The sequence below is a fragment of the Montipora capricornis genome, chromosome 10, assembly GCF_036669925.1.
Source record: "Montipora capricornis isolate CH-2021 chromosome 10, ASM3666992v2, whole genome shotgun sequence".
In the NCBI taxonomy this organism is placed as follows: Eukaryota; Metazoa; Cnidaria; class Anthozoa; order Scleractinia; family Acroporidae; genus Montipora; species Montipora capricornis.
In genome coordinates this window covers 45,460,799-45,473,298 of record NC_090892.1, presented here as the reverse complement: position 1 = coordinate 45,473,298, position 12,500 = coordinate 45,460,799, and the positions used below count along the sequence as shown (strand labels likewise).

Here is a 12,500-nt window from a genome sequence, read left to right as displayed (position 1 = left end):
AAGTTGATATCGCGTTCAAATTTGATCGGCTTTCAATTTTGCACCATTTTTAGGTTAATACTGCTTACGAAATTTGAACGAAAAATGTTAGTTAAGACCTTTTGATTTGCTGTTTCCATACTTGTTGAGTAAATAGTGTACTTAATAAGTTGGATGTATACCCATTAAGTTCGATATGAACTCAGTAAGTTCGACATTCTCAGCAGGTCTGAAATCCTGAAAAAGGAGTGGATAGTTTACACTTATTCAGTTCAAGGGGCTTTACTTAATCACTATCTGATCAATGATTGGTCAAACACGTGCTTATCAGTTCATTCCAGTTTCTTTTTACACGTTCCACGTTAATTTTAGCCAGTGTTATGTGGACCTTTCTGTATGACTGCGTATTAAATTTAGAGTCATGCAGTGCTGCAGCATATGGGTTGGAATGAAGCAGTGGAGGACAATCCCTCTATGACTAAAAACCAAATAATGGCATCAGCTTTTGTTTCCTCTGAGGGACAGTGTTTGAAATAATAGAGAAGATGAACAGAATAAGTTAAGTGGTCCTTTGCCCATGAAAACGAAATTTCTATTGTTCAGCTGTTTTTTTTTTTTTAATTGGTTGTCTTGCCCCATTTATTTCGTTCCACAGAGGTCCACCAGACCCTTAGGTTATAGTTTTTGTGTTCTGTGGTGTGCTGTAGAACAGTAGCATTTTACTTTCTACCATCTGGTCATTAACATTAGTTTATTAGAGAGACGATACTGTAATCATTTTGTATATTATAATGTCTGTTAGATGCACTGTAATCTCCATTCCGTTCTTCAAGAGCAAAACTTGTGGAATTGCTTGATATGTGTAATTTGAATAGAGGCCTTGTGAAAGGGATTTCTGGCTGTTTGTTTAAAGACTCACTATACAGTTGTAGCGTGTCTATAAGGGGCAATTACTTAAACTGTCCAGAAAAGTGCGAGGATCACTTCTCTCTTCCGTGTCCAACCTGCACAGAGTAGCAGAAGTTGTCGAATTAGTGTCAAAGGTTTCAGGGGCGGATCCAGGATTTGTCTTAGGAGGCAGTGCACCACTAAGGAATGGGTACCCCCGACTCTACAACAGGGTCCGCTTTTAGGCGACGAGAGCTTGCACGTCATCCATGGTAGGCTTAGCCACAAGTTGCCGATAAAAGTGTCTTAAGGACGGTGCCTACTAATTCAAAGGTATCTTTGCGCGGTTTTATGAATATGCAAAAAAAAGCAGATCTCAACAAGTGTTATTAAAATTGGGGGTAACCATGAATTTTTCAAAGATAATTAATCAACAATATTAGCAAAAAGCTTTAAAATACAAAGCAATGTATGGTGTTCCTTTCCAAATTAAATCTTAATTATCTCTGAAAAATGCATGGTTACTCCCAATTTTCTTTTTGGATACCAAGAGCATTTGCTAAGTTCTGCTTTCTCCGCATAAATTTAAACCGCGCAAGAATATCCCTGTATTGGTAAGCATCACCGATAGGAAATCCGAGTATCTGGAGATGCGCAGAACGTATGCGCAATTACAATAGTAGGCACCGTCCTTAAAGTTGCTAAAAGGTTTCTATTTTATTTCCAAAGTTGCCAAAAAATTGCTGAATTTCGAAAAAGTTGCCGAAAATTGCTATATTTTTTAATTTGTTTGCATTTTAAGTTGGTTTTGTCGCGGTTTAGATCTTTTGTCCACGCGCAGAACGCTTTTTACCGGCCAGATTCGTCTGAATTTTTCTTTCTCTAGCTATTTTAGCTTTTTCGGGGGAGCAAGATTTGCCCCCAGCCTTTTAGCTACCGCAATAGGATTAATTGGGCCTTCATCTGCACATTCTTCCCAGCTGGAATCTGCATCACTGCCGAATAACTGACAGTCTTGTCCGCCCTCTTGAAAAACGTGCCAGGTGATACCGCTGACCTCATTGACAGGGATGCAACACCCCAAGGGAAAGCACTAGATAACATCGACCTAAACCTAAACCTAAACCTGGTGAGCCATATATGCCGCTCACAAAGTGTAACTTTTAATAATTTACTCTCTTTTTTTTTTCTTTAATTGTCTTTATACCCGTTACAAGAGCGCCGGAAATTTGTTAGCTGCAAGTTGAAAGACTGAAAATCAATTCGCTAACAACAGAACCCAACCTGGGATAATTTATGACATGAAGAAAATTACTGTAACGTCTCGAAAATGACCGGTCTATTGACCGTTTTATGACTGAAATAATCCTCGCCGCGATCGATCAGAAGCGAGAGAGCGAAGAGCGAGCGAAAACGAAGTGATCAGCTTTCAAGACTCCGCTGACATATCGATGGCTCACCAGGTTTAGGTGGTTTGCCTCTGACGTCACGGCGGCCATGTTGGTGTACAGAACAATGCGGTAAAATGCCTTTTGGGAATTTGACTCCATTCTTATGCAAACTTGTTCATGTGGGGCCATTTTCTATTGTTTTGTACACCAACATGGCCGTCTCATCACGTGGATGCAAACCAAGAATTGGTAATTGGGTATTGGCCAGTCCTGGGGTCCACACACTCAGTTGAATTTAGCTGACTTTTCCTTGCAAGCAAATAGAGTAATAAAATAAAAAGTATTTTTAAGAATGTCAAAAACACCAAAAGTTGCCGAAAATCTCAAAGGTAGCGGAAAAGTTGCGGAGCAACTTGTGACTAAGCCTAGTCCATGGTTCGGTCCAGCGGACACCGATTCACCGATGTTCCGCATGTGCTGGATCCGCGGACGATACAAGCTGGTACATGGGGTAGTAAGCCGCGTTCCCGTAGGCTCAGGCCAAGGCCAAGGCTTCGCGACGCAATTGTAGGTCGTACCACATGAACCATTTCACGGAAACCTTGGAATGATTAACGCTGCCCTGCCACCCTAAGAGGGGCTCACAAGCGATGGTATTTTCTTCCAGGCAGTGCGTGAACAGTAACGATTGCATGCTGAGGTAACGGTCATCTGTTTGAATGCCGTGCGTGATTCGCTTCAAGGGCAGAAAGCCTTGCTTCAATATCTGGACGTCCGACTCGCAGAGAGAGGCCAGCTCCTCCTGAAAATCGAACACCACCCCCTTGCTCGTCGTGCCACTTCTCCAATTACTGGCGTCCCTTGACGGACGTAGTAAGTAAGTAATCTTTATTTAAAACACGGAAAACGATCAATTAAGCTGAGAAAAAGTAAAAAACATGCTTTACAACTGTTTTACATGATTGCCATGTGGACTTGTGGCTTGTTTTGATTTGCTTTCGTCGTCTTCTTTTGGTTTTTCCCTCTTTATATCGACCATGATTCAATTCAATCCACGGTTACCCAAAAATGCACGGAACGCACGATCAAGCCGTCCCGCCAACATTTATCCCTTGGGTACTCCTGAATTAACAACAACTGACCAAGAAAATTTCCACACTCCACTCCGCAAATGCAGCTTATTGAGCACGCAGGAAATTTTCCGATGATAATTACCCCCATCATCGTAGAACCTCGGCGCATATTAATGACCGAAAAAGAACAATAGACAATTTCTTGATATGGTCAGAAAATGAATTACATCTAATTTGGTCAGTGGACGAAAATATAGGGCTGGAAAAACGCCCGAATAAAATTAACATTGATTTTGGCTTTGTTAGTTGATGTTGCCGGTAAAATTCGATCTCAGGTTGAATCCGTTTTCAATTACTTTAAATAGGTGATCCTCATTTTACCTAGGTTAAATACGTACTCAGATGAATACAAGAAACTTTTTTGGAACCTAAATTAATCCTACAGAAAAATTAAGGTCAGGTTAGGAATAGTTTTGGTTATCATACATGGATATCAATTAACTTATTTTTAATATTATTATTATACAAAAGTAAATAATGAAAAGAACTGTGTTGGGCTGAGCACGGTCGTCGTTGTACTGTAGTGATGAAGATACAGGGCTACAGATCTGGAGGGTCTGAGTTCGAGTGTCGGTAAGTGCATAGTACAGTTCATTTCTCTCACTTTGTTGTAATGTTGAGACTGAATGGGCCTTATTCGCGCGGCGGCCAAATTGCCGGGCCATAGACAATAGAATTCGTACTTCGAGTCTCGAGTTGAAATGTTCGGGAACGAGTTTCGGTGCTCAAAAACAAAAGTTTTCAATCCCTCGGGAATCAACATGGCCGCCGTGTGATGAAGGCCTATGGTTAAGTGTATGAATACAGAAACCGATGAGATGATACGAGACATTAAAATTAAGATAGAAATGCTTGAAACAGAGCTTGAAGAAAGGTATAGGTGTTTTCAGTCCTTTTGGGGAGGGGATGGAGAGGTTGTTGATAGCAGCTTTAAACTGGGTAGAGTGCTTATTCAAATTAGGTAAAATGAGAATCATCAATAAACCACTTTCATAAATGGCGACCACTTTTACATTCTTTTGTATTTATGTTCATTACACTTACAGCCTTCATTTTGAAACAAGTATCCTTTTGAAAATTGTTCGTCGTAGCGAGGCTAGAAAGGCTTATTAGCCTTAGAACAAAAGAATATTTTATTTGGTCGCAATAGACCTCATTCACGATAGCCGCCATTTTGGATTTGCCCTTATCATGCAAATTAGCTTCACACTTCTGAGGGGGCAAACGGCAACACAAGTTTAAGAGGTTATAACGGACATCTTAGCCACACAGATGATTTGTGTCACGTTCATTGAATGTTTATCACCTAAGTGGTAAAATAGAATGCTTACACAAGTTACTTCGATGTTTCATTAGTGAAAAATGAGCAGATAACGAAGTTGAAAGTCAAAAATGTCGGAGGCAATCAAAAGATATAAAATTATTATGAAAGATACTTAATTCTAAATTCTAAAATGTACTTTTAGCAATGTTAATTCAATATTTCGACGAGCCGATTTTCCGCAATTTGCCTTTATTCCAATGTTTGCCCCCCAGCATAACACATGGCTAATTTGCATGACAATTTGAAAACCAACATGGCGGCTATCATGAATAAGGGCTATTCTGGAAAGAGGTCTACGTAACCATAGTTAGTCTACTAACTATGATGTAACCGAGGTGAACTCGAAGGCAGCGCGAAATTAGAAATAATGTATAAGCGTCACAAAGTGTCCCTGTAACTCCATTAATTAAAAACGTTTCGAAAGTGCGAACCCAAAAATAACGCTTACGCTAATGTTAACCTTCATCTGAATTGCGGATGTAAAGCGATTTTGTAACGAGGAAAAATTAGCGCAATCAAAAGCATGCTTCTGAAAAACCCACGATGTAACTTTGATTATGGACAAAAGACCGCTCTAATCTTTGTGCTCTTGGTACAATAGGCAATTTATCGCTTCTTGAACGCTTTTGTCGTGAAAAAAAAAGATCAGTCTTCATGGATTACATCAGGGGGTCCCCCAAAGGTCCGTCCCATTTTCTTGAGATATCTAATGTGGCAGCCTAAGGAATCGAAGATAGTGTCAACGCAACGGTACTTGATACCAAACTCCTTACAGGTTTCACGCACAATAGGAGTTATCTGTGGATAGTAAATCTGATTTATCTCAGGAAACAGGTGATGGGCGACCTGATGGTTTATCGTACCTGGAAGGTAACATAAATGGAAAGGAAAAATTGTTACTAAGAAAGTTGTGTGACTCTAACTCCCACTCTAACCCCCACTCATAGACATCATTTGTACCAAGCGTGAGCATTCGATAAATTCCCTTTCGAATAAAGATCAACTGCGATGACTGTCTCGAAGATGTCTCGGGGACGTTCATGAGTTGTTAGGGCCCAGAACACTAAATAGTACACAAACCCCTTCGCTAGTTGGCCGGGTGGTTTTTACCCTGGTTCATTGTCAACCTTGAGACTAATGATTATTAGTAGAATTCTACTAGTATACTAATGGAAATGCTGTAATCTGATTGGCTGAGCCATTGAATACTATCAGCCATTAGTGTGCAGTGGCTGGAGGTCGTCTTGGAAATAACGACGTTTTTTTCGTTTTTCCAAAGTTTTGGAGGAAAATTTGGATGCAAATGGATAATTAAATTCCTGAAAAGTCTAAACGAAGGACATTTACGGTTTCTTGACTTTCAAAAAAGTTGAAATTATTGAAACAGCTGATGCGCTCGCGCGCACAACTTGAGCCGACTGTAGCCATATGTTTAGGTCAGCAGAAATGTCAAATGTACACGCGCGTTGTGCTCGCGGGAAAATAGCAGAAAACAACATGGCGGACATCGAGGAGGAAAGTTTGCTGCAAGCAAATTTATTTCTTCTTTTAGTCCTGAAACGACGACACCGTCAGCTTCAAAAGCGAAGGAAACATCAGTTTTGGGTTCGAAAAATATTCATGAAGAGACAAGAACTTGGGGCTTTCCACACACTGGTGAGAGAACTTCGTGTTTCTGACAGAGAGTAACGAATATAAACGAATCATATCGCGAGCTCAAGCTTATAGCTCCTCGAGGTCAGCTGGTTTTTTTTTAAGTTGACAGCTGACCAGATACTTTTTTTTTTTTTTTTCGATTGGATTGCAGGCTCAACCCAGGTTGACTCACCTAAACAAAAACGAGGATCAACCACCGAAATTCCTATGCGACATAAAAATGGTTTAAAAACGTCGTTACCTGTTTTTCTTTTTTTCCGAAAATGCCAAAAATTTGGGTCGGTCGTATGACGCTAAAGGCTGGTTTCCATATGATCGCAGACGATGGCGGATCGCAGATCACAGAAAGTTCTGCGATAGTCTGCGATCATATGCAAACACACTTCTGCGACCGTTTGCGATCGTCTGCGATCGTTTGTGATCGTTTGCGATCCTGCGATCATATGGAAACCAAAGTTCTGCGTTCTGCGATCGAAACATATCCCATAATATTTTTAATTCTGACTCAAATGATTCAACGCTTTTTAGCAACAAAGCCCGAATGTTCGTTTATGTTCGTTACTCTAGCAGAGCGATGGGTTACCATATTTTCTTAACAATGGTGCTAAGCGCGCGCGCCTTCGCGGCGCTATTATTTTGAACTCAATCACTGACCTGCGAAATATGCTAGAAGCCAGCTGTCGGTGGCAAAGTCTTGGGTTGTCGCGACTTGATGCTCCGCCCTGAAATTATGAATAACGCGTGACTTCAGCAGAACGCAAGAGAAGGCATTTAAGGCACTGCACGAGTTAATCAAATGAGCAAATCCAGCGGAATATTCAGTTCTGAATTGTATGTAACGCTTGTGTGTAGTAACTGCATTGACCACCACTGCACACATCATTCGGATGTGACATGAAAAACAAAGGAGAGAGTCTTGCGTTTCAAGGCCGTCATGACTCCATTGTCTGTGTCATCAGGAGTTAATTAATCAAGTTATTCGGTGAGAACGCCTAAAGGAGCACTTGCTTTCTTCATGGGGAAAGATTACACGAAAGTATTTGCAGTTGATACCGACAGGACCCTCGTTGTTGGAATTAAAATGCCTTGATATCTCCAGAATAGCTGATAAATTACTTTTTAGGAATAGTATGATAATTTGGAAGAAATGATGACCGGACATAGCATTATTTGAAGAACAGATGACGGATATGGCATGCTCTTTTGTTATTCGAGTTGATAAAAAAGAAAAGGAAGAGTAAAAGTTAAGCCTAAAATCACATCATTTACCAATCCCGATTCATTTTTCCATCTTTGTCCGGTTCTGGCCAATCAACCTGAAGAAACAGTAAAATCTTTAAAGTACAATAAGATTTTTGTGGAACGCAAACAACTAATTAAGCTTTGTTATATTTTGTCTCTTTTCCCTCCATTCTTAACCCTACATAAGTAAGTACCAACGATGTACGAAGGGAATTCACCCAGTTTCCCTCTGTGATGGGCGCCTTGTCTTATTCATACGTTGGGTGTTTCTTCCCTCGATACTGATCCATCTTGAACTGCTTCATTGATCACATTTAAACTTCTCATCTGCAGCAACTCTGCCATTTCTTTAACACTTTAACATAAATAAGCCTTTTTCTTCCTTGAGTCTTCCTCTCAGTCGTTTGTCCTCTATCTTCCAGTGGTCACTGATCTCTCTATTCCCCCTTTCTCAAGTCATAACCAAAAAACCTTGACCTTCTTCTTTTAATGTTGTCCCGCGCGCTATCAAAATGAGACAAAAGACTTTTCAAAAGTCTAAGTTCCCTTTTACCATAAGCAAAAACATCTATGAACTTTAATTACTGTTCTCTTATCATTATAATAAGAAATAAATATGTAATTTGGCTCCTACCTCCCCTATAATATGAGTAATTTCAAGTACGGTGATTATCCAGGCACCTCCTACCATTTCCGAAATAAAAAACAGAGGGATCTAAAACAAAAATGGTTCAGGTAAAAATGTTACGCTACAAGTCAATTATAATGACAAAGACAACGATGTCTTTACAATTTCCATTTACTGATTTAAATGAACTTTTAAAATACATTTATCAAGTGATTTTAACTAGGACCGTGATCCTCACATCATAGCCTTGTTTACCGCTCGGATTGAAGAGCACTTTGCTGTAGCTAGTATACAGGTGCATTTACCCCCCCCCCCCCCCCCCAGCTGTGATATAGACTATACCGAGGACAGACCAACACACTCTACAACTAAGCAAAAAATTCCAGCAAGATATTGTCCCTTTGCGAAGTAACTATGCAGGTAATGCTTACCATCCTCCAAAATCCGAGAATCATTGCAGGAATCACCATTCTGTACAAAAAACAGAAGAGCTTGCACAGAACAAAGAGAACGAGGTGTGATTTGGATGGTGCATTTACCTGAGTACTACCTGTGACAAGAATTAAATCCTCATTAGAAATCATGCGGTCTTAATTGATTTTACCGTTCAGTATCGGGAATCGAACCTCTTTAAATCCTTCCCTGGGATTGTCCCGATGCTTACAGACCCCGACCCTACATTGCTGCCAGCACCCAATACCGGAGGTTAAGAACCCCTTGCATGCTAACGTCTTTACACAATTTTCGCACGGTTACAAAATGGTTAACGTACGCTATAAAGCAGGTCCTCATGCGTTTACAAGTCGGGCCGCTGCTATCTTTACGTAAACTGTTTTCACCAATGAGAGTTTCAACTTGTTTGTTTTGAAAACAAAAGGAGAAAATGAAGAAAAACGTGATCAGGAAATCGAAGTCGTGACCGCCACACAACTGAGCGGCTTTACCTGCATTTCGATACCTTTATAGGTGACTGAACTTCTCACTTGAAATAATGAAATTAAATTAATAGGTGTTTTACGACTTCTTCAAGATGGCGACAAAGGCATCACGAGTCCGAAGAAGCCTGTTTTGTTGCTTATTTAACGGTCAAGTTTATCATATTAATTAACTGTTCTCGTGCTCTACCGGGCGAGCATTGGCTCACCATTTTCACATCTTAGAAGTTCAGTCGAAATAAGAGATACCATTGTAACACCGACCAAGCTGCCGCCGTCTTGAAAATGAACGAGTGTTGTCTGCACGAAGTCTGGGTATGAAATTCCGAACACTTTCCAAAATGGCGACCGTGAGTTTGTTGAACATTTCAACTATCTTATAAATTGCCCTCTTTGTTAGCCATCCTTTCAACGTAGCCGAAATATTTTACACAAGAAAACTACGACTTTTTCTATACTAATCTTTTGATGATTTGATGTTAAATTATTTGTCGTTTGAATTATTTATATTTTGTACCCGAGTGAGCGTGCAGTATGTGACCTTGTTGGGACCTGGAATATGTTTATTCCTTTTCCTAGGTGCTTTTTTACTATCACGAGCACAAAAAGCAATTCATTGTTAAGTGTGGAACATTAAAAGAATTGATTTAAGAGGCAAAGGTGTTATTCTTAGTTGACAAGAACTCCACAGTGTTTCTCCAGCGATTTGGCGAAAATCGGATGGAAAAAGCTGCTGTGGAGGCATTGAACAAAACTAATGACCGTGACAAATTATTTTTGACCTCCACTTTGCGACTTCAAGGTTCATCTGAAACCACTGTATGGGATACTAATGTATTGGTTGGGAGGATCTGTAAAGGTCGTTGTGCAAATGCCCAGGGGTGCCCAGGGGTTCCCGGGGGTCCCACGGATGGCCGCTGATTAGTGCTCAAAAACCACCAATCGTCTTTGCAAGAAAATTGAAGTCTTAATTTCGAGCAATCAAAATGCCATGCGTCGTTAAATCTCAAATTTTGAAAAGTAACTGATGCCCGCGCGCGTCTCACATTGAGCTAGCAAATCAACTTCGTTCCCAGAAAAGCTTTGGGAACGGCGAGGTTGAGTTGAAATCAAACAACGCCCGCGCAGGAAAAAATGATTACATAAGGCGAAGTTGTATGCAATATTTTCGCAGAGTTTTCGGATAAATCCGTTTTGGAAAAGGAAAGAATGGAATAAGCTGCCGTTACCGTTTCAATAGCAACCTTGATAGCCAAAAGAAAAGCTTCTATCAATTTTATTTCGGACAAAAATTCGATATAAATATCCGCCAAGTGTAAATTGAATAAATTTGTTCTAAGGCGACACATAGGAACAGAACAAAACAAAAAAGGCCACCCTGAACTTACTGGTTTTCTTATAAAGGAAAAGGATGCCAATATCCTCCAGTCTGAGCATCCAAATTCCCTGTAACAAGACAAAAATAAATTTTAGCTCAAATATCCTTAAATTTCCGAATAAAAACCCTGAACAGTGCAATCCTTCCAAAAAACGCAACTCCAAACGTAACAGCGAACAAGACGCCTGGAGGCGTTAAAGTAGGATGCGTTGGTCGTCACTGGTTTTACGTGGAAAATAAACTAAGTACCAGCCTCCAAAGCAGACCCGCTTTTGGGCTCGTCACGCAATCTTTCCTAGAGACGAGCCAAAAGAGGCTAACTCGGTAAAGCATTAGCAACACTATCCGTGACCGCATGGGTCCTCGGCTCTTTATATATGCGTTCCAACAATCGATTTTTTTCGTTGTTTGGTTGGAGATGATTTTGGGAAGCTGCAGCGAGTAGGATCAGCAGCATTATCTGCTTCGTGGAATCCTCCTTGTACAATCGTTGATAGGTAAGAAAATTATATCTTTTTCAAAATATTTTTTGTGTCAAATGCAATTTTATCAATGGACATTTACACCATTTTTGAGGCTATATTGGTTGGAGGGCAAACATGGTTTAAATTGCAGTTACAAAGCATTAAAGGCAAGGTGAACACACCATAACACGATGTGGCCATCATGTCACGTATGCGCACAACCATTTCAGCCGGTTCATTGACAGCCATGGGCAGTTGTTTCGGTCTTCCTGTTGCCCTTTAGTCGCCTTCGCTTTATGGTTGAAACGTTTGTTTTCGTTCTGTTTGTTACCTTTCAGTCTTTTATGTTTTTCTGCCTGTAATGTTATGTGTGTAGTGTTAATATATGTCGGAGTTATATGTTTGTGTGAGTAGTTCCATTCCCCGGTGAGTTTCGCCCGTTGTTGTGTGAGGGATAAGTCGGTATGTCTGGCAGGAAATGCATTCCCCACCGGGGACCTGGCCATTCGCCCCATCCGCACAGCATGCCACCCCTTTAAGTGGGAGCTCCACACAACACAACAAATGTGGTAAGCTGGGTTGGGAACAGCAAGGCAGGCGTGCGGGAAGGCGGTGAATGTATGGGAATTTTGCCGACTTTGAACCATTATAAATCCTTTATGATCTGACGGTTGTGGATAGCGAGAATACCTCTCGAAAAGCACTTCTGTTCAGATTATTTTCGTGAAATATGGCGATCAGAATCAAGCTCTATCGGCCGTAACCAAAATTTGTAATTTAGGGCGCTTGGCTTTGAGATCCGGAGATCCCGGGTTCAAGACCCGCTCTGACCACTCGTTGAATTTGATCCTGGTTGTCCCTGGTTCAACTCGCCTGCTGCACTTGTAAATAGCCAACTGGTTTGCCTCCGGCCGGTTGGGATTCTTAACAGTTGCCTTTGTTCTGTTCCGTCGTTTCGTTGTGTTTCATTGGCCCTGAAAAGCCCCTATGGGGAGCGGTCAATTAAGTATGTACGTATGTATGTATGTAAATTTCATAAAAACCCATGCAATCAAAATTATGCAAATTCCCGCGAAATTTGAAGCGACGTGAGGAGATTTCTGATTTCCAGTTTCAAGACGTTGCGCCGTGGACAATGATCTAGTATTCCGTTGGGTGAATGATAATGACTAAAATTCCCATACATTCAATGTACGCGTCTGCCCCTCCCCCCCAACTAATATAATTATTTAATAATAATCATAGTGTCACAGTGGTAAGTCTTAAGGTTATTTAGCCGAGAACGAGTGCTCTACTTATTGGGGAGACTACAAATGAACTGAAATCAGATAAAATCAAATCAGGGGAAAACTGGTGTACCCGCTAAATATCCTCTGCCTCCAACCAATATGGCGACAGAAACCGTGAAAAGGTCTATCGCTGGAAGTATTCATCATTCCCGCTTTTTAAAACACTGTCATATCACTTTATATGCTTTCAAGT

General features: G+C 40.7%; 1 protein-coding gene across 1 annotated transcript in view; it reads right to left on the bottom strand.

Annotated features, from left to right (window-relative positions):
* Positions 1 to 3,140: 3,140 nt before the first annotated feature.
* Positions 3,141 to 12,500, bottom strand: part of LOC138019293 (uncharacterized) — a 22,453-nt gene continuing 13,093 nt past the window's right edge. The window contains exons 10-15 of the mRNA XM_068866033.1: positions 10,565 to 10,622; positions 8,673 to 8,791; positions 8,248 to 8,328; positions 7,641 to 7,687; positions 7,026 to 7,093; positions 3,141 to 5,578 (exon numbers count right to left, since the gene is read on the bottom strand). Of these exons, the coding sequence (XP_068722134.1) occupies positions 5,361 to 5,578; positions 7,026 to 7,093; positions 7,641 to 7,687; positions 8,248 to 8,328; positions 8,673 to 8,791; positions 10,565 to 10,622 (591 nt within the window). The 3' untranslated portion in view covers positions 3,141 to 5,360. The remainder of the gene's footprint in view (positions 5,579 to 7,025; positions 7,094 to 7,640; positions 7,688 to 8,247; positions 8,329 to 8,672; positions 8,792 to 10,564; positions 10,623 to 12,500) is intronic.